Source organism: Ctenopharyngodon idella, chromosome 6, assembly GCF_019924925.1.
Source record: "Ctenopharyngodon idella isolate HZGC_01 chromosome 6, HZGC01, whole genome shotgun sequence".
In the NCBI taxonomy this organism is placed as follows: Eukaryota; Metazoa; Chordata; class Actinopteri; order Cypriniformes; family Xenocyprididae; genus Ctenopharyngodon; species Ctenopharyngodon idella.
This window is the reverse complement of record NC_067225.1, coordinates 14,364,993-14,386,223: the sequence shown is the minus strand read 5'-3', so window position 1 is coordinate 14,386,223 and position 21,231 is coordinate 14,364,993. Positions and strand designations below refer to the sequence as shown.

The following is a 21,231-nucleotide window of genomic DNA, read 5'->3' as shown; positions in this document are numbered from 1 at the left end:
AGCAAACCTTGAAGATTTGTGCGCAGTACTCAAAAGAGCAGGGGTTGCTGACATCATAGATCAGACACACAATGTCACATGAAAGTTCTGTCTCAGACAGGAAATCAAAATCTGGAAAGACCTCATGGAGCTGAAGGAAAAACAAAGGAACTTAGAACAAAGTTTCATCAAAGATTTAGCTTACTTTTTGAGAAACTGATAAATAGTAGAAATAATGATAAATAGTGGTCAATTATCTGAACTCTTGAATCCAAATAAAAATGGATTAAATGCATAATGTAAGTTCAAATGGTTTGAGGAACTGCAATAGAGTGGTGCAGGGATGATGTCAAAACCCGGAAGACTAATTTCACCACTATGGCCAGTGGTTTCCTCGAGATTTTCATATGGGTTTTTTTCTGGGAGTTTTCAACTTATGAGGAAAAATAAGGTCTGTGGTAAATATAACGACAACAATTGGATGTTTTGCTCTACAACGTAAATCACACACACCCATATCAAAAACGCAAATTTTGAAGCAGTTATGTTTTTTTTTTTGTTTTTTTTAAACATGTTTCTAATAAGTAACTAGATAAGAACATTTAAGGTGTGCAACATTTGGGGTGAGTGCAATTTACAAAAAAAACCTTTAAAGAATCAATGTTCATAGACCTTATTTTACTCATAAATTGAAAAACCCCCTTATAAAACCCCATAGGAAAATCTTGAGGGAACCAGTGGCAAATTAGTCTTCCAGGTTTTGACATCATCCCTGCAGCACTCTATATACTTTTTCAAGAGAGTGTTCAGAGTTACTGTAGAGTTACTGTTCCACAGTCTGAAAAAAAAAAAAAAAATTCTAATGTGTAAGATTCTGTAAGACAAATAGCTATTTACCAACAAGTACTTCTCCTGTCCGTACACATGTGCAGTGCTGATTGCATAATATGATTTATGCTCTTCTCTTATTGTCTTCTGACGCTGTGAGGGACAGTAAATAAACATCTTGAAAAAAAAAAACAGCAATCATAACAATGTCACATCTAAAACTACAGTCACATTTTTTTAATGAATAAAATGCAAATGATACCATCAGAAATACCACAGATGGGCATGTAAAATGTTTCAAAATCATGTTGCTGTTGTTCCTATAGAGTAGCTCTGATGAAATCTAAAACTGCGCAAGAGCTGAACTATAAACAAATTACTACTTAATGTTCATACTATGAATGAACATCAATGGTATATTTATACATTAACCTAACTTAACTTTGTTGTAAAGTGCTTTTTTCATTCCACAATAACACACACACACACACAAAAAAAAAACAATTGTCACAATATACAGACAGGATGCTTATTTGAAGGCAAGTGGTCTGTATAGTTTTTCATTTAAACAAAATGTTTTTCTTGTAACTGACCACAAGGTTTCTGCCAAGGAAGCCCTGCAGGAAACCAGTTTTGCCACTTCCAGTTAGTCCAAACACATGACAGCGAAATACATTCCGTTGCGTCTGTTTCTTCTGAAGGTCGAGCTTCTTATCACGGGTCACTAGCATGTGCAGATACATTCAGTCAGCACCACAGGTGTCATACTGCTCTTTTATGAATTTTAAAATAAAATACATAATGTCATGATAAATTTTACACAGTCATTGAACTGAACTGAATCAACACTGAACTGAAAACAATCTGTATTGTATAAAGCACTATATAAATAAAGGTGACTTGACTTGAGGTTATAAAGCCTTTTTTAATGAGATCAGACACACTTAATATTGAATTAAGAGATGCACATTTTATGTGCTCTGTACTGTACTGTACTGGCCAGAGGAGAACTGGCCCCCGACCAGTGGTGTAAAGTATTTGAGTAAATGTAATTAGTATTGTGTAATTAATGTAATCTTTTTGGCTACTTTTGAGAAGATATTAGAAACTTTTACTCTCTACTTGACTACATTTTTGAACAAGTAAATGTACTTTTAATGCAATTACACACCACATTTTGCATGGCACCTAACTTTTTCTGCAGCATTTTATTTCTGCTATAAAGTAGTGATATCGCCATCTAAGGGCATTGAATGTACTATATCTTGTGCGTTTTGCCTTTACTCACCCAAACTTGTCAGCAAGGCTACTTGACATGAATGAGAGTGCATTAGCAGGTAGTTGCTAATCATGATTTATTTTGATTTATTATGAGAACAAACCAGCACATCCAGTGCAAGTAGACTTTGACTATTTAATTTGACTGAACATTATTTTATTTATTCGCTATATTGACAAGACCTTTTTGAAAGATATTGGTTTACTTATGGCCTTTTTGTGCACTTGAGCTTTACTGAGACTTGAGAGTTTGTAGACGTTTAAGAGGCTGTTTTGTCGACCTTGATTTATTGCAATTTTGAGGTGTTCAGTTTGATTTTGACTTTAGAAAATAAACATGATTCTCATCTTACAAATCAACTGTTTCTCATTTTCACTGGCATGTCTCCCAGGTGTTGAGGATTAGTGCATCTTTATCTTTGAGCCTACATTCAGCATAAGTAAAATACTTAAGTACTGTTAAGATCAGAAACTCTAAGACTTTTACTCAAGTCATATTAGAATTGGTGACTTGTAACTAAAAAAGATATCTGTACTTTTACTTAAGTATGGTTTTCAGGTACTCTTTAGACCTCTGCCTCCGACTGAGCCTGGTATGTCTTTTTTTTCTTTTTTTCCACCTGATAGTCAAGTCACTTTCACTTTAGCACTTTATACAATACAAATGGTTTCAAAGCAGCTTTACAGTGAACAACAGGAAAATAATGATTCAATGATAAAACAGAGTACAATTTGGCTGTAAAGCAGCTCTAAAAAGAAAAACAGTGGCACTGTTTAGCTTAAGTCAGTTTAGTGTTGATTCAGTTCTGTTGTAAAGATCATCAATTATTAAATTAGTTCATTTAATCTATAAAACAGCTCTGCAGAAAACAGTGAAGTCTCCATCCAGCTCAGTTCAGTTCTCATCCAATAGTGTCAGTGCATTCAAATCAATAATATTGTTGTTGAATATTAAAGGGTTAGTTCACCCAAGAATGAAAATTCTGTCATTAATTACTCACCCTCATGTAGTTCACCCCCATAAGACCTTTGTTCATCTTCGGAACACAAATTAAGATATTTTTGATAAAATCCAAAATGTTTATTACTCGTCCATAGACAGCAATATAATCACTTAAATATAAACACTTTTAAGGTCCAGAAAGGAACTAAAGACATTGTTCAAAGCGACGAGAATACTTTTTGTGTGCAAAAACAAAACAAGCATAGAAAAATAGTGACTTTATTCAATAATATCTTCTCTTCTGTGTCATATTCATATGTTGTTTATGTCCAGCACTTCCAGGTTCTACGTCAGAACGGCAACTCATTATTGATATTCGGCTCCTGCGTCAGCATCACACGCATGTGTCGTGCTGCTCACATGTACAGCTTTGGCCAATACTGAGCCAGCATTCGGACGTAAACACGGAAGCCTTCACTGTGCTTACTGCGTCACCTTTGTAAGGATAATGACAGAGAAGAGACTGTTGAATAAATTTGTTATTTTTGTTTTGTTTTTGTGCACAAAAAGTATTCTCGTCACTTCATAAAATGAAGGTTGAACCACTGCAGTCGTTGACGGTTTTAACGATGTCTTTAGTACCTTTCTGGACCTTGAAAGTGGTGATTATATTGCTGTATTATATTATATTGCTGTCTATAGACGAGTCATATACCTTGATACTGAGTCATATACTAGTCTATACATTTAATCAAAAATATTTTAATTTGTGTACCGAAAATTAACTGTCTTATGGGTGTGGAACAACATGAGGGTGAGTACTTAATGACAGAAATTTCATTTTTGGGTGAACTAACACGGTGTAAGCAACATGGTGTGGTTAATTTCCAGCTGCGTCACAAATATTGTCAGTGCAGTCAAGGATTTGTCTCATAATTTTATGAAGTTTACAACACGGATTCTGTTATTTTCCTGTATATTATTGTAAAGCTACTTTGAAACTGCTGTATTGTATAAAGCGCTATATAAATAAAGGTGACTTGACTTGAATGGACTACTGACTTTTGATTTCTGCATCTGCAATTACCCTAACAACCACAGGAGGGCTCAGTGACATATGAAAATGCTATTTTCACATTTTTTAAACACCTTTTCAAGTTTAAATGTCCAAGATGGAATCTTTGCATATTCGATTATACAGACTTTTTTTTTGTTCAAAAATACCCAAGTAGTAGTAATTATATATGCATATAATTATTTGTTATAGCAAATATATGTCTTTGAACTTACCTGTTATGGCAGATGCCTGAGACTCCTGCTCAGCAATAATGGAGTAACCAAGGTAGCCAAGATATTCCAGACATCGCTGGACATCCAAGTAAGTGGTTAACCTGCAAAAAAAGACATTGATAATTGATAAACTGATGAAGCATTTCAAAACCATCCAGACCGTAATGAACAACAGGGTAACATATTCCAATGATCAACAGAGATTTATTCTCCTGTTCAAAAACACATCATTACATTCACAACATTAAAGATGACTAGAATACTTGAACTGAGACATATGGCATGTTTGATACACACGTCCACTGAGAGAGATAGCCTTGATATGTGATCCAGCCCTGGTCATTAGTGCAGACGGTACTGTTCACATCCATTCCCCAGGGGACGTAGGGGAAAACATCGAACAGATCCATAAGCTCTTCAGGGGATAAAGCACAGTCTCTGTCCTAAAGCAGATACAAAACAAGTTTCAATTAAAACAATATTCAATTGATCATCCAGAAACGAAAACTGAAGAAGGAGCATCAACCACTTTTACCTTATCATGTTTATCAAAAATGCTCTGTAGAAACAGGTAAGCATTGTGATTGAGCTCTGTGGTGCAGTCCGGTGGTATTTTTAACCTGTAGGAACGTAAACATTGAGTCGGATGTTGATAACTGTAAGATTAGCAGATTAGCATAGTTGGATTAAATTGGGATTGCTGAAAAGTCTCTAATGGGGAGTGTTCAAAGCAGATTAAGAAAGTTCCAGGTTAAGAGAGTTCGAGCCTGTTTTTAATTACTGTAAGGGAGCAGTTAATCAACAGACACATTAAGATTACATTATATTTGTACTATTTATGTTTTAAAAAAAAAAAAAAAAAAAAAAAAAAAAAAAAAAAGGTATTCTGTGCACTCACATGTAATAAATAATTTATAAAAGTTTTTATACAGAGGACAAAATTACAACATGCAACCAACGTAATATCTAAGACCCAGTAAAAAGGTCTGTATTTCAAAATGACCCTGTAAAAACAACTGTGGGGAATATAAACAAACAAACCTGGGGAATATAAATCTACAGTATGTTCTAACCAACAGAAAATTTACAAAGGTCTCTTCAGACAAGCCAAATGAATAGAAATCAGAAATGAGGCGAAATAAGATGCTGCTGCTTCCACCCATTAAAGAGAATGTGACTGATGGGAAGTGGTTGTTATTACGGGGGAAACAGGTAGTCCTGATGCAGCTCAAGATCGTCATCATATCCAAACCTCCGCAGTACCGTCCACGTGGTCTCATGCCTTCCTCTTTGGATGAAGAGAGTATGTAGGAAAAGGAAACCTGTGGGGAAAAAAACAACTGCCATGATGATCGATTTAAAGATAAAGCTAAGATAAGAAGCCCTGGATATTCCTTTCTGGACAGATTCCTAAGCAAACACAGGGCTGTGTGCAAATGTTAAGCTTCACAAATGCAGCCTTACCTTTGAGAGTGAGCCCATTGTCACGCACTCCATCCGTCAGGTTTTTACTTACAACATTTTTTACATCCTCCAGGGCTTGTGGGGCTAGTGGGATGTTGAAACAGGTTCTCTAAAAATAAGAATCAGACAATGACATTGAATACACAACAACATTAGTTAGTTCATCCAAAAAAGAAAATTCTGTCATCATTTACTCACCCTCAAGTCATTACAAACCCATAAGAATTCAGTTAAAAATAAAGACATTTTCAAAACAAGATTTCGGTCTCTCCACTGAAATTCCATTTCACCAAAATTTTGACGTGACAAAAGTTAAGAGATTGTAAAACAAATCCATATAATAAACAGATTTAATTTAGGCTTTTATTATTAACATTGATCAGCACACATACAAAGAGCACATCAAATATTCATCTTTCATATTTTTCCACCTCCTTCATATTTTCATTTTGTGTTTCGAAGATGAACAAAAGCATGTTTGAAATAACATGAGAGTAATGACAGAATTTTGATTTTAGGGTGAACTGTCCCTTCAGATTGATCATATTGTTATGGTTTGACTTAAGCAAAATATTATGCCAAAATATTGAGTTAGATTGTCTTCTTAAAGGTTAGGACCAACAAATGGTAGTTTAAGTGTATAATATATATGAAAACATGTCCTTAGGAGACAAAGAAGTCTACATTCACAAATACACTACCATGACCAAAACACCAAATACAATTGTTGAGCATTTATTTCAAAGCCACTGGGATTTATAGGAGATTGGTCCACAAAGGCTTGCTACTATATGATTCAATATGAATGCAGGGATTTTCTCAAGATCAATTGATTGGGAAGATCAATGAGGTCAGGCACTGATGTTGGCAATGGGATCTGTGTTCCAATTCTTCTTAATGTTGTCAAAGAGGTTCAGGTCTTTGTGAAGGCCAGGACCTCACTTTGTGCACCAATGTTATGCAGGAGCAGAAAAAGGCTCTTCCTAAACTGTTGTAACAAACAGGAAGCAAAAAATTCTCTAAAATATCATGATATAACCCTGTTAATTAGAAGATATCCACATATTGTGTTGAGCACCCTAAAAGGACATAAATAGACCATACACAGCAGGTATCTCACCTGAAAAAAGGTGAGCTCATAATCATTGAGGATGCCATTGTTGTCCAAATCTGACACCTTAAAAATTCGTGTCAATGCTCGAACACAGGCAGGCCTCATCTGTGAACCAAAAAAAATAAAATAATAAATAATTAATTAATTAAAAACCCTTAAACTTCAGAACACAATACATGAAGTACTGTACGGTTTAAGCAACTACATATTAAAAAGTGTTTCACACACAAAGATGTGCAGACCTCTTTCTTTTCTGGACAGTAGAGTGGCCCTGTAGGGTGAAGGACAGCCTTCTGTGCATAGTAAAATAACTCTGAAATATTCTTCAGATTCTTAGCTGAACACTATGAAAAAAGGGAGAAAAGATGCAAATTAAACATTAAAATGTTCTACACAATCAAAGAAAATATAGGAATACAGGATTTTTTTTATCGTAGCAATTTAAAGTTACAGATAAGATTAAGCTTTCTGCAAATCTAAAAACTAGAAATGGGTCTTTAGCTTGATTAATTAACAAAAATGCAGTATAAATCCTTACAGTGAAGCGTAAGGAATTCACCTATGAACCAGACAAATAGCAACACAGAATTTTCCAAAAGAGGTGAAATTGCCTGTGCCATGTTAAACCCATGAAGTTCAATAGTTAAAGGATTAGTTTACCCAAAAATGAAAATTCTGTCATTAATTACACCCATAAGACCTTTGTTCATCTTCGGAACACAAATTAAAACATTTTTGATGAAATCTGAGAGGTATCTGACTCCTCCATAGACAGCAATTTAACCACCACTTTCAAGGTCCAGAAATGTACAAAAGACATTGTTAAGCCGCCGTTCTGACGTAGAACCTGGAAGTGCTGAACGTAAACAGCATATGAGAATGACACAGAAGAGAAGATACTGTTGAATAAAGTCGTTATTTTTGTTTTGTTTTTGTGCACAAAAAGTATTCTCGTCACTTCATAACTTTAAGGTTGAACCACTGCAGTCACGTCAACTTTTTTAACGATGCCTTTAGTACCTTTCTGGACCATGAAAGTGGTGGTTAAATTGCTGTCTATAGAGGAGTCATATACTTCTGAGTTCATAAAAAATTTCTTAATTTGTGTTCCGAAGAAGAACAAAGGTCTTACAGGTGTGGAACGACATGAGGGTGAGTAATAAATGACAGAATTTTCATTTTTTTGGTGAACTAACTCTTTAAAACAATAAATAAATACAGTTTTACATCTTTAGAGCTCACCTGACCATACATATTTAGTTACACCTTTTTTTTTTTTAATACCATAAATTTCAAAAATACCTAAAAATTGGTGGAGATTCTGGGGAGTGGCTTCCTCTTTTTTGATTATCATGCCTTTGTAATAAAATGATTTTACTGGAATCCACACAGCATACAGACTAGTATAATCTGAATGCACATGACCTATTTGATGGTTAAAGGAGATGTCAGGGATAAGGAGACATTCAGCTGCTCAGCACACAAATAAATATGAATATGCATGGCTTGACATACCTCCACACAAGTCTCTATCTCTGTGTATTTGTTCATGATGGGAAGGACAGTCTCCATACTGCTATGTTCAACCAGATCAGATTTATTTCCCACAAGGATCAGCGGAACCCTTAAACAAATGCGTGCGCACACACACACACACGTGCACGCACAAACACACACACACACACACACACACACACACACACTGAAAGGTAAACACAGCTTCTGGCTATTTTTAGTAGGGACCAGGGTGTCCAATCCTGCTCCTGGAAGGCCAGTGTCCTGCGGCGTTCAGCTCCAACCCCATTTAAAAAAGTTGGAGCTAAACTCTGCAGGACAGTGACCCTCCAGGACCGAGTCTGGACAAACATACACATATACATTATATTGCCAAAAGTTTTGGGACGCCTGCCTTTACGTGCACATGAACTTTAATGACATCCCATTCTTAATCTGTAGGGTTTAATATGGAGTTGGCCCACCCTTTGCAGCTATTACAGCTTCAATTCTTCTGGGAAGGCTTTCCACAAGGTTTAGGATTGTGTTTATGGAAATTTTTGACCATTCTTCTAGAAGCTCATTTTTGAGGTCAGGCAGTGATGTTGGCAAGAAGGCCTGGCTCACAGTCTCCGCTCTAATTCATCCCAAAGGTGTTCTATCGGGTTGAGGTCAGGACTCTGTGCAGGCCAGTCAAGTTCCTCCACACCAAACTCACTCATGCATGTCTTTATGGACCTTGATTTGTGCACTGGTGTGCAGTCATGTTGGAACAGGAAGGGGCCATCCCCAAACTGTTCCCACAGAGTTGGGAGCATGAAATTATCCAAAATGTCTTGGAATGCTGAAGCATTAAGAGCTCCTTTCACTGGAACTAAGGGGCCAAACCCAACCCCTGAAAAATAACCCCACACCATAATCCCCCCTCCACCAAACTTTACACTTGGCACAATACAGTCAGGCAAGTACCGTTCTCCTGGCAACCGCCAAAACCAGACTCATCCATCGGATTGCCAGACAGAGAAGCGTGATTCGTCACTCCAGAGAACACGTCTCCACTGCTCTAGAGTCCAGGCGTGCTTTTCACCATTGCATCCGACGCTTTGCATTACACTTGGTGATGTAAGACTTGGATGCAGGTGCTCGGCCATGGAAACCCATTCCATGAAGCTCTCTACGCACTGTTCTTGAGCTAATCTGAAGGCCACATATAGTTTGGAGGTCTGTAGCTATTGACTCTGCAGAAAGTTAGCGACTTCTGCGCACTGTGAGCCTCAGCATGCGCTGACCCCGCTCTGTGATTTTACGTGGCCTACCACTTTGTGGCTGAGTTGCTGTTGTTCCCAATTGCTTTCACTTGGTTATGATACCACTAACAGTTGACCGTGGAATATTTAGTAGTGAGGACATTTCACGAATGGACTTATTGCACAAGTGGCAACCTATCAACGTACCACGCTTGAATTCACTGAGCTCCTGAAAGCGACCCATTCTTTCACAAATGTTTGTAGAAGCAGTCTGCATGCCTAGGTGCTTGATTTTATACACCTGTGGCCATGGAAGTGATTGGAACACCTGAATTCAATGATTTGGAGGGGTGTCCCAATACTTTTGGCAATATAGTGTATAAGGAAATTATTATACTGACTGCAAAAGAAATCTGCTGCTATTTCCATTTCATTGTGACTTTAAGAGGCTGTGCAAACCGTGAATATATAGGACAGTTTATTTTTTTGTTTTTTTGCTACTGCCCCTTTTCATGTGAAATGACCAACAGAACAGTCACACAAGGTTTGTCAAACTTTAGGCCTAATTCATGAAGAACGGGCAAAAATCATTTTTGTGTAAAGCATTAATAAAGCTGTTCTGACGTAAATTTTCAGATTCATGAAAGAGTTCGTAATTTCAAATTGTTAGCTGGCAGTAAAATTGACAGAAATTGACCACACATAAATTGTGTGTAAAACATCGGAATGTTGTATGTTCTTTTAGGCAAACTGATAACAATGCATTCTGATAACACTATTTACCATAAAAAATATATAATAAAATTAATTAGTGAACCAATTAGTTCAGTGTGAAAAATACATTTCATTGATAAACAAAAATGATTGAAAACTGCCACATAGTCCGCTTTCCTTTTTTATTATAGAAAGCGGAAATGTATTATTATATTTACTATTAATCTAAGCACCAGTCGTATTTGTCTGCAAGCTTAACACTTTCATTAAATAATTTCTGTTACTGTAATGGCATGTGGCCGGAAGTCCAGAAGATCCCACAGCATACAATGGAGCACACTGAACCATTAATACCAGCAGGTACCTACCTGCTATCTTTGTCTGTTCTCTCATTTATCAGGGGAATCCAGTGACTTGTCACCTGTGACAATGACATTATTTACAAAATCTGAAAGCTACTGAAAGACCTGTTCACATCAAGGATGATAATGATAACTATAACAACGACTATAAAGTTTTAATAATCATTCTAATTCTATCAGAATCCACACCACAACTATAACTATGACAAGGAACAATATTGTTAGAATCACTTTCAGATTGATTTCTACCAGCTGATGAATAATAAAAACATTGACAGCCAACCAGAATCCACCCGACTTTAAAGAGCTTGAGCATTTAAAGTGGCATGCAACATATCTGCAGCATAACTACTTATAATAAACAGAACATTATTGTGAGCTGGTCTGGACGCAAATATAGTTATATATCTTAATAGATACTATTGTTGATGTGAATGGGCCTTTACAGGTGTCATGTAGGAACAAGTAAAATATATGGAAAATTTATTATTAGACAGATCTGGAAATCACGGATCAAATTACTAATTATTATAATGAACGATTAAATATTCTGGCTTACAGAATGAAGACTAGTATGATCAAGTTCTCTCACCTTCTCAATAGACGTCTTGTTGTTCACTGAGTAGACTATACATATAACATTGGCCTAAAAAGGGATGCAAATATCATTTCTCTGAAGAGATCAACAACAAAAAAAATCACTTTGAGTGTTGTTAATCCATATCTTACCTTTGATATCTCTTGATACAGTTGTTCATCTGTTTGTTCAGCTTCTGTGTATATTTAAAAAAGACATTGATATTCCTCTCCATTAAATAATAATAATTAAAATATTTATTTAAAATTAACAAAAAGTATTTTCTTTGTGTAAATAGTGTTAAATGTTATTTATGCATAGTGCATATAGTGGCAGATACAGTGTACTGTAGTATGTTATAAAACATTATTCAATAATAACAACATATTCTGTTCATATATTGTATATTTATTAAATATACAATATATATTATGCTGCCTTATTGGAACTTTACTCGTCCCTATCCCTAAAGTCCTACCCTTACACCAACCCCTAAAGTTAATTTAAATAGCCTTTGCCACAAGTTGGGCTACTGGCACTATTTGCACAGTGTAAACAGACACTCCAAAAGAATGTCAGTAAAGTTGTGTATTTGCTATCATCATTAAATCATATCATCAATATATCAGTATCAGCCATTGAACTATTTTAGATGACCACTAATTGAATTGCTGGTTTAATACCTGAGTAGTCTACTATATGAGTGGGGACTCTCTCTGGTGTGACATCTGCTGGTATAGTGATCTCCTCAGCTCTGTAAGGAACCTATTATGACAAAAACATCCATACTGACAACAATCAGACACTGTTGCAAATAATAAAGTCTGTGAGAATAATAATTTTTACGAAGACTGTAATAATAACAATAATAATAATACATACCACAGCTGGGAACTCCTCACTGACCAATGACATGATCAGGGATGTCTTCCCCACTTTGGCTGTTTATACACACAGACAAACAAAAAGAGCATTACTGGATTCCTTATCTCAACACATCAACCTGATCAACCCTGAAATCCTTCACATAATCTAGACATGAGAATTCCTCATGCAATTTTAATTTATAATTTAATTCATAAGACAGATGAAACGCTATTACGGTCATAAAACTCAGAAAGACATTCTTTGCAGAGCTCAGATAGGGAAATACATTTGAGCGTGGCAAACTACAATATTTACCAACCTTTTACATTCCATAAAAAACCTGTCACAGATTAACCTATTTTTATTTTTATTTTAAACAGGCCTTCATGGACCACAACAGATCTTCTTCAATGCTTCAGGAGTCAGAACCTTCAAGTTATACATTTTTTTTTTACACTTTGTATTTTGCAAATGCTGCGAACCTAGATGTCATTTTGTATTCCTAGTGAGCTGCCTACCAAGAAAACCTTCTATAGGCTAAACTAGTGAGCTGGCTACCAAGACAGCATTTCCAAAAGATAGTGGGCTGCCTGCTTAGACAAAATTCTATGTAGTGAGCGGTGTACCTAGAGTATTATTGGGCATCTCACACACACTTTGCCCAGCTCAGATTGAAACGGGCACATAAAGATGCTCAAAAACGTTGCCTAGATACTATAGCAAGTTCACTATCCCTCTCATCCTTACACTGTCATACATAAATCTAACCAAATGTCTATGTTCAATGTTACTGTTATGAAGCAATGCGCTGTCATTACAAGAGCAGGTCTGCAGCGACAGTACAGTAACCTTGTCATCAACCATAACTGTCATTTCATCAAATGTTACAGTGCAACAATTTCAAACAATTCTATCGCCTATAAGCTCAATATTTCAGAGGAAGACTGTAAATGTTCATTTATTTTAAGGTTTACTTATGTAAAGGTTACGGTAATTTCGTAACAAACAAGGACACCGTCCCAATAATAAGAGACTTACGTTCTCCAACCAGCAGAATCCTCACGTCTTTTCGCATATTTCCCACTTCTGAAGTCAGATCGCATTTACCCGATTATAATCTTCAAGATTTTACAGGCGTCCACAGCAATCCACATCAATCAAAAATAAGCTTGACATTATGTAAAAATCAAAACAAGTTTAATTTTAAAAACACAGCGCTATACGACGTTTCTAGATATAAGCATCGGTATCAATTGGTATTACTGGAGCCTAAAGTGCTAGAGTGGAGACACTCAGCGGCTGTTAACTGTTGTAGATGTAACGCGTACACGCCTCCTGCTGACATCCAACATGACTACGGGTCTCACAAAGGGACAAACAATGCAAAAGTCAAAAGACGCAAGATTCTTCCGTTCAAATATACGTAGTATAAAGTTATTAGTTGAAAATAACTTTTTACATGTTTTCAAGATACATTATTATTCCATCGAGAACCTTTTGTGCCACTGAGATAACAGTATATTAAATTAACTCATATCCAAGCACCCAAACACAATTAAGCCAAAAAAAAAAAAAAAGACAAACCAACAGATTTAGCAGTATTGCAAATCAGATTTCTAGAAATAAGCAGGAAAGCACCAAAAGGGAGTGTTGAGGGGTTTTATTGTTTTGCTTGCTTATGTACACCAGTTTTAATTTTTAGCGCCATGTCGTGTTGATTTCATGTCACATTTTTATTGGCTGGTCAGTAGACGTAGGTTGTAGCAGCAAACACACTGTGCGATGATCATGCTGAATTTCTGACACTGTCAGAAAATGAACGTAGGCTATCTTTGGTCGCAAGACCAGGAAAACGGCCGTCTTTGAACCTCTCTCACTGTACGACATAGGACCACCGATTAAGAGCCACAATCACAGAAATTACCACGATTGTTTCACGATGGCAATCTTTCATCTGGGACAGCCAAAAATCGTGCAGTGTATCCCGGGCTTTAAACCATTCCTGAACCATTTTTGCTTTGTGGCAGGGTGCATTATCCTGCTGAAAGAGGCCACAGCCACCAGGGAATACCATTTCCATCAAAGGGTGTTCATGGTCTGCAACAATGCTAATGTAGGTGGTACGTGTCAAAGTAACATCCACATGGATGGCAGGACCCAAGGTTTCCCGTCAGAACATTGCCCAAAGCATCACACTGCCTCTGCCGGCTTGCCTTCTTCCCATAGAATATCCTGGTGCCATGTGTTCCTCAGGTAAGCAACACACATGCACCCGGCCATCCACGTGATGTAAAAGAAAATGTGATTCATTAGACCAGGCCATCTTCTTCCATTACTCCATGGTCCAGTTCTGATGCTCACATGCCCACTATTGCCGCTTTCGGCGGTGGACAGGGGTCAGCATGGGCACCCTGACTGGTCTGCGGCTATTTGCAACAAACTGCGATTCACTGTGTATTCTGACACTTTTCTATCAGAACCAGCATTAACTTCTTGAGCAATTTGAGCTACAGTTGCTCGTCTGTTGGATCTGACCACATGGGCCAGCCTTTGCTCCCCACGTGCATCAATGAGCCTTTAACGCCCATGACCCTGTCACCAGTTCACCACTGTTCATTCCTTGGACCACTTTTGATAGATACTGACCACTGCAGACCAGGAACACCCCACAAGACCCCCATCAACTTTGAGGACAAAATGTTCACTTGCTGCCTAATATATCCCACCCACTAACAGGTTCCGTGATGAAGAGATAATCAGTGTTATTCACTTCACCTGTCAGTGGTCATAATGTTATGCCTGATCGGCATATGTATGTATGTCTGTCTGTATGTATATATGTATTCATTCATTCATTTTAAGCTTTTTAAGGTTTAAGCTTATTTATTCATTTTAATCTGGGACAGTGGAAGAGAAATGAAGCTGGCAGAACAAGGCAAAAAAAGGACATTTTTTGGTCCTAGAATATTTATGGTGGTGTAGTTAAAGGGTTAAATGCCAGAAAGCCAAATGAGATTACATAGGTATTGAAAAAAGTTAAATACAATTCATAACTTTTTTTTTTTTTTCAATAGAAATAGGATATATACTCTGCAAGCAAAATGGAATGTATAAGCTATTGTAAATTCTATGGATCAATTTTATCCTACACTCAATGTCTAGGAAAGGTTAAGGCATTTTGTGACAATCCATAAAGCCAGAAGACAGGTCTGACAGGGCCAGAGAAATTCACCTGGAAACTGTGTAATTCAAGCAGGCTATCATCCAGACCCTGAAAGCACAACTGTCCTTTTGCCATGTCCAGAATGACTCTGATCCCATTAGGGACACTATGCTTTACAGGGGTCTTTATATTGTTGTGACAAGCACTCAGTTGCCTACTGCTCCACTCCAAACACCAAGATGAAGAAGTCCTTCCCAATCTCTCGTTACGCATCAGATTGGGATATGCCACCCCAACAGCCCATCCAGTGCTGAATGTGGTGTCCACATCCCAGTAAAACCACCCTCCTGTGAATTCCTGCTCAGCCATCCACTGACAGGCATCAAAACGGCCATGTGAAGTTCTTCCTTGTTGCCCCAGTTGTGTTTCCACAGTACGGCGCTCTGTATGAAAAACCAGCCTTCTGTTTCCCAGCTGGGGAGAGAAGGAAAGCTCAACAAACTTTGCCTGAAGAGCAGCTGGGAGGGAGAGAGAGACATTTAAGTAATAACATGATTATCAATATTAGTCAAACATGTATGAAAATCACAGTTAGCATAAAAACTTTACCCTCAGCACCGTCACTGTTACAATGCTGTGCTCCTGCACTGGGAGTAAGTCGAGCATCCTCAAACAGAGAGTCTGAATTCTCTGGATCCTCTTCGACAAACTCCTGTGAACTCTCCTGAGAAAGATTATGTTTTTGACAATCAACCCATTTCTATGAGTGAATTGTAAACATATTCCTCAGCATTCTTCATTACATCAATTTTAAGAAGATCCCTAAATCACTAGCCAATACATGTACTTGCTGGGCTGGTGTGATTTAATGAAAATACTTTGCTTCTAAAACCTCTCATTTAGACATTTCGTAAAAACATAATGGGTCTCATCCACTTCTCATGCGTGCACACAATTCATCATGAATAATATATATATTTGTACATTCACTACCATTTGAGAGTTTGGGGTCACTAAGAAGCTTTTGAAACAATCAAACAAAGAGTCTCTTAAGGCCCATGGCAAAGTTTTTTTTCGTTCTTCGTTTAGGGGTAAAACGAAGTTCGAAATACGTGAGCAGCGATATACTGTTATCGAACATCTACACCTACCTATTACGTAATCGCCACGGACCAATGGTAGTACAAAGGTGTTTACCAGCTGAAGCAAACTTTTCCGTAAAGTTCACTTTGGCAAGCTGTTTCAAACTCCCAAAACGAATTCCAAAGAAGTTCATTTTGGCCTGATTTTGTTCAAAATGACGTCACATCAGTTCGTTCTTTGATTTTCGATTGAAGTAATCAGGGCCTTTATGCTAAACTAGGCTGCATTTATTTGATAAAAAATTAAGTAAAAACAGTTATATTATTGCAATTCAAGAATGCAGGGCATAAATGCAGTTCATGATGGTTAATGTTGGTCAGGTGTGTGCAATTAGAATGTGGGCAAGCTGAGAGTGAGTGGAGTGTGTTGAGAGAGGGGGAGCCTTTAGAAGTTTCAGACGTCCTTCAGAAATCATTCTAAAGGCTGAAATACATGACTTTTCATGCTGTGCTAGATTTTTACAGTCTCTAGGAGTCTACGCAAGTCAGATTCAGTCTGCAGATTGTGTATGGCAAGCTGTTTAGACTTTTAATCATTCCAAGGATATTTTTTGATATCAAATTAAATTTTGAAAGTTTTGAACAATTTACATTACTAGTTATAGAAACTAAATAACTAAGTGTCCCTTCAACAGTGGTCCTGGAGTACCCCCAGCATTGCACATTTTAGATGTCTCCCTAATCAAGCACACCTTAGTAAAGACTCTAAAGATACATTCAAGCCATGTCGTAATTACTGTAATTACAAGATTTCTACTTGTAAAAAGCATCAATGTCCTCGTAGACCTCATAATTACAACTTCTAAGCTGGGATTTTTTTGAAAGCTCCTACTTGTACCAGGTGACCACTGTACCACCTGACCACTGCACATCCATATCCAATGTTAGTTTAACTTCCTGGCTGCATCCGAAAACTGAAAAATGCTGCTTTCGGAGGACGCATTTCAAGTTAGGAAGGCATCAAGGCATGTCCAGTTGCCTTCATCAGATCGATTATGAAAGTGGCATATATGTATCTTTTGCCTTTGATATCCCACAATCCTGTGCTTTCCATTCTGTGACAGTTGAGCTAAAAAATAATGAAAGTTGCGGTTGGTGGTCAGTTTGTGTGAAAATGTACGTTTTTGACCATTGTTTTCCACTTTTGATGTCATTTCTAGCAGAAAATTACTATTGTAGTAATTAAATATTTGCTTAGTTTTCACCAAAGCTATCTCTATTTTGCTGTAGATCATTTACCTTTACGCTGCCTCAGTCTGTCCGAAATCAGTTTAGTGAGGTAAACGCTGCCTGCAAAATCAGTGCCTGATAGGGCAGTGAGGCAACAAGTCAGCTGCCTAAATTTTCAGATGTAGCCCGTAATACCTTTATTTGACAGATTTTTGAACGTAGCAGGAAATTACTATTATAGTAATTAAATATTCGCTTAGTTATCACCAAAGCTCTCTCTATTTTGCTGTAGATCATTAAACTGTCAAACTGTCTTAAAGGCCTGTTCGAAATCAGTTTTGTGAGGTGCCTTAGTGTTCAAACATTGCCTGCAAAGTCAATGCCTGATAAAGCAGTGAAGCAACAAGTCAGCAACCTAAGTTTTCGGACACAGCCAGGTCTCTTTATTGGTAGATATGAGTGTTCCTTGATTTGTAGTAGTATTTGAGTTTATTGCCACATCTGCTTCACAGACTATATAATACAATATAAAAAATATTTTATAAAACAAAATGCTATACATGTAATTCTATAAAAGATTCTTTAAATGTACTTTTGTTAGAAATTGTAAAAGTTTTTCTAGGTCCATCTTACAAAATAAATCCTTAAAAATTTGTCCTTACAATAATATTTGTCTCATGACATTACAAATTGGGCAGACCAAAAACATGCTTTATCGACAAGTTGGTGCTACACTATTGGCATTTTTGTGATGTGTGCCTTGAAAACCAATCACATTACAGCCCCGATGTCATTGTATTTCTTCCAGAGTTGTACGACAGTATTCAATCACTCTTTCCAGATACCACAAAAATGAATGAGAAGTGTCGTGAACTGAATCCTATCTGCTGCAAAATTGTCTGTAACTCTTATAAAACAGCATTTTTCAGTATAAACTCTAAAAATAGATCAATCCAAAATGAATGTTTAATGGCAAACATGTTGAAGATTAGCCAATATAGGCTGTAGATTTATTAAATGATAAGCTGTGTTCCTAATGGAAAACAGCCTCTCCTCCATTGATATCTGTTCAAAAAAAATAAAAAAAATAAAAAAATAAATAAATAAACTGCCTCTGGTCTCCTTCCCTGCATATTGCAATGCTACACTTTTTTTTTTTTTTTTTTTAACCTTGGAGGCTTGCCATAAAGCTGTTTTGTCCAAGACCTCAAATATGTGTGTTAGATAAAAGAAACGTAAAAAAATGGGGGTACTCCAGGACCAGAATTGGGAACAACTGGCCTATATAAATGGTGTTTTTTGTGTTCCAACTGGTTTTGAAAATTACACACAAGATCTTGCTGCTGTGCTCTCAAGTGACAGAGCATCTTCAAAATATCTCTATTATATCAAAATTTAGCTTTTGCACCTGTTATATAAACTGAAATTGAGCAAACACGTAATAACACTTGTATAGAATTGTTAGCGAATGAGACCAATATCTTCATAGAAAACACAAATCTTTTGTTGCTTTAAATGTGCTGCAAGTGATTTTTATGGAATGGCTGTGGCTGCCATCACATCATCCAGGTGGATGGTCTTGAGGAGAGACCCCTTCATTCATTCAGTATGCAGAAGTATGCAGAAAATTCAACACCGTCACAACGGAAGATATAATCCAAAATGAATGAGTTTGATAAATTAACTTTTGAAGTTTTTAATGATTTGGGATGTGTCAATTTGTCAACAACAGTTTAAATACAGCTTAAAAGTGAACGTAAAGAAAAAAGACGTATGTGAACATCGGTAAAGCTTTTGATGAAGGGAGCTGAGAGCCACAAAGAACATTGCTTTGCAGCTTGTAGAAAAGGGGCCTTGACTTATTTGGTGGCAGAAGCTCTAGAACGGCTAACATCACAGACAGAATCTTTAATAATAATTTACATTTATTTAAATGTTATGTAGTGTTTTCCCACACAGAGAACTGTACACATACACACAAACATAATGTTCTTTGCTGGCCTTCCTCAGAGTCCTGTATATATAGAGTGCAAACTTTCATAATGGTATTGTTACAGTTAGAGTGGTATATATCTTTAGATACCAAAGGTGCTGTACCTCTGTACTGTACTGAGAAGGTTGTTCCTGATGATCGCCTGATGTCAGACTAAAACTTCTGTCAGCATAACTTGAAGCATCACTGTCTATAGATGAACTGGTTACATCCATCGAAACAGTTGAGGAATCATAAATGCCAAACCCATCCTGAGTCATACAAAATTCACTCATTATTTTTTAAGGTTCATTTTCATATAGTACATGTGCAAATTTGAAAGTACTAAGACGCTAAACATATTACCTCACGAGGCTGAGTTGAATTCAGTTCAGCTGAAAGTAAATCTTCTGTCTTTTCGATCTCAGCTTTTAACCAATCCAGATGTTTTATTAAACTATCCTAAAGAGCAAGCAGTTGAAGTTAGAATAGATTGAAAGTTAGCACACCAGACCAGATAGGCTTACACTACTCTTGCCCTGAGGTGTGTGTATGCATTAGTGTGTGATCAACATCAGTTCTTTAGATAACCAAAAACACAAATAACGTTTTTTTTTGTTTTGTTTTGTTTTTTCTTAAACAACAGGAATTTAGGTTAAAATTAAATAGATCCCTACTGAAAAGTGCCTGCCTATACTGGTTTTCTGGGTAAAGGTGGTACCCTTTCCAGCCTGCAGTGGCTAGGTGAAAAGTGCCCAAAACCAGCTCAGACCAGTAATGGATAAAACATTGTTATACTAGATTATAGCATATCACACTTGATAAGATAAAACCGTAAACTTGGTCAAATTAAGACCATGAACTTGCCGCTTTAGTTCTCCCAGCGTGTTGTGGGTTATAGTCTTGATCTGTTTCTGCTAGAATCTGCTCCCACCTCTCGCGACCACCAAGCTCCTGTAATTCCAGTATGTCGCACAGAGTGAAGTTAATTTTTAGTTTAGTACTGCTTATATCTGCCCGGCACTGTGGGCAATCTCTCTTTGCGCCGCTACGTGCCCAACATTCATTGATGCACTTCTGACAATAGTTATGCCCACAAATTAGCGTAACTGGCTTTGTAAAAATATTAAAACATATTAAGCATTTAAGATTATTCGCGACGAACTTCACGATATCCTCATATAATGCCGACATCATGTCAACAATTTTCTTCTGGAATCGAAACTGAAACTTAACGTATCTCTTTTGTTTTCTTGGGGTGTGTCTCAATCAGCTCCCTAGTTTAGTAGTCAGGGCACTGACCAGGGAGTCGGCCGTTTTAGGGGCTGTCTCAATCGCAGAATCTTTCCAGTGCACTGAAACGTTCGCTCCCTAAAAAGTCCCACAATGCACCGTGAAAACCAGAGAGCATCGATGCTCACTATGCTCCCTTAACGGAAGTTCTGAAGCGCGAAACTTGAATCACTTGAGCCAACTCACTACACGTAACGACGCACGATAGATGTTTTTAAAAATACAAACCATTATTTTATTATATTTCAGCATAAACATACATCGCTAGACAGGTAATGAACATAATCTAGCTAACATTTATAATTTATTTACGGCTGAAATGTTCCACATATAT

At 37.0% G+C, this 21,231-nt stretch overlaps 2 protein-coding genes across 4 annotated transcripts in view; both read right to left on the bottom strand.

The window, feature by feature from the left end:
- rhot1b (ras homolog family member T1) overlaps positions 1-15,522 on the bottom strand; it is a 24,562-nt gene extending 9,040 nt beyond the window's left edge. For 2 of the 3 annotated variants that reach the window (XM_051898148.1, XM_051898151.1), the window contains exons 1-17: positions 13,196-14,884; positions 12,173-12,231; positions 11,974-12,055; positions 11,443-11,486; positions 11,306-11,359; positions 10,720-10,772; positions 8,412-8,520; positions 7,139-7,240; positions 6,903-7,001; positions 5,783-5,891; positions 5,520-5,640; positions 4,854-4,938; positions 4,616-4,761; positions 4,319-4,419; positions 1,401-1,531; positions 877-960; positions 8-130 (exon numbers count right to left, since the gene is read on the bottom strand). In XM_051898148.1, coding sequence (XP_051754108.1) covers positions 8-130; positions 877-960; positions 1,401-1,531; positions 4,319-4,419; positions 4,616-4,761; positions 4,854-4,938; positions 5,520-5,640; positions 5,783-5,891; positions 6,903-7,001; positions 7,139-7,240; positions 8,412-8,520; positions 10,720-10,772; positions 11,306-11,359; positions 11,443-11,486; positions 11,974-12,055; positions 12,173-12,231; positions 13,196-13,232 — 1,539 coding nt within the window. In that variant the 5' untranslated portion in view covers positions 13,233-14,884. Of the gene's footprint in view, positions 1-7; positions 131-876; positions 961-1,400; positions 1,532-4,318; positions 4,420-4,615; positions 4,762-4,853; positions 4,939-5,519; positions 5,641-5,782; positions 5,892-6,902; positions 7,002-7,138; positions 7,241-8,411; positions 8,521-10,719; positions 10,773-11,305; positions 11,360-11,442; positions 11,487-11,973; positions 12,056-12,172; positions 12,232-13,195; positions 14,885-15,389 lie in introns of those variants that run through there. The other variant, XM_051898150.1, reaches the window with a different exon arrangement.
- Positions 15,021-21,231, bottom strand: LOC127514891 (E3 ubiquitin/ISG15 ligase TRIM25). The gene is made up of 5 exons (XM_051898153.1): positions 20,472-21,231; positions 19,971-20,066; positions 19,730-19,876; positions 15,930-16,044; positions 15,021-15,838 (listed from the first exon to the last, which is right to left on the bottom strand). The coding sequence occupies exons 1-5, from the start codon at positions 20,799-20,801 to the stop codon at positions 15,309-15,311; spliced, it is 1,218 nt and encodes a 405-aa protein (XP_051754113.1). The 5' UTR covers positions 20,802-21,231; the 3' UTR covers positions 15,021-15,308.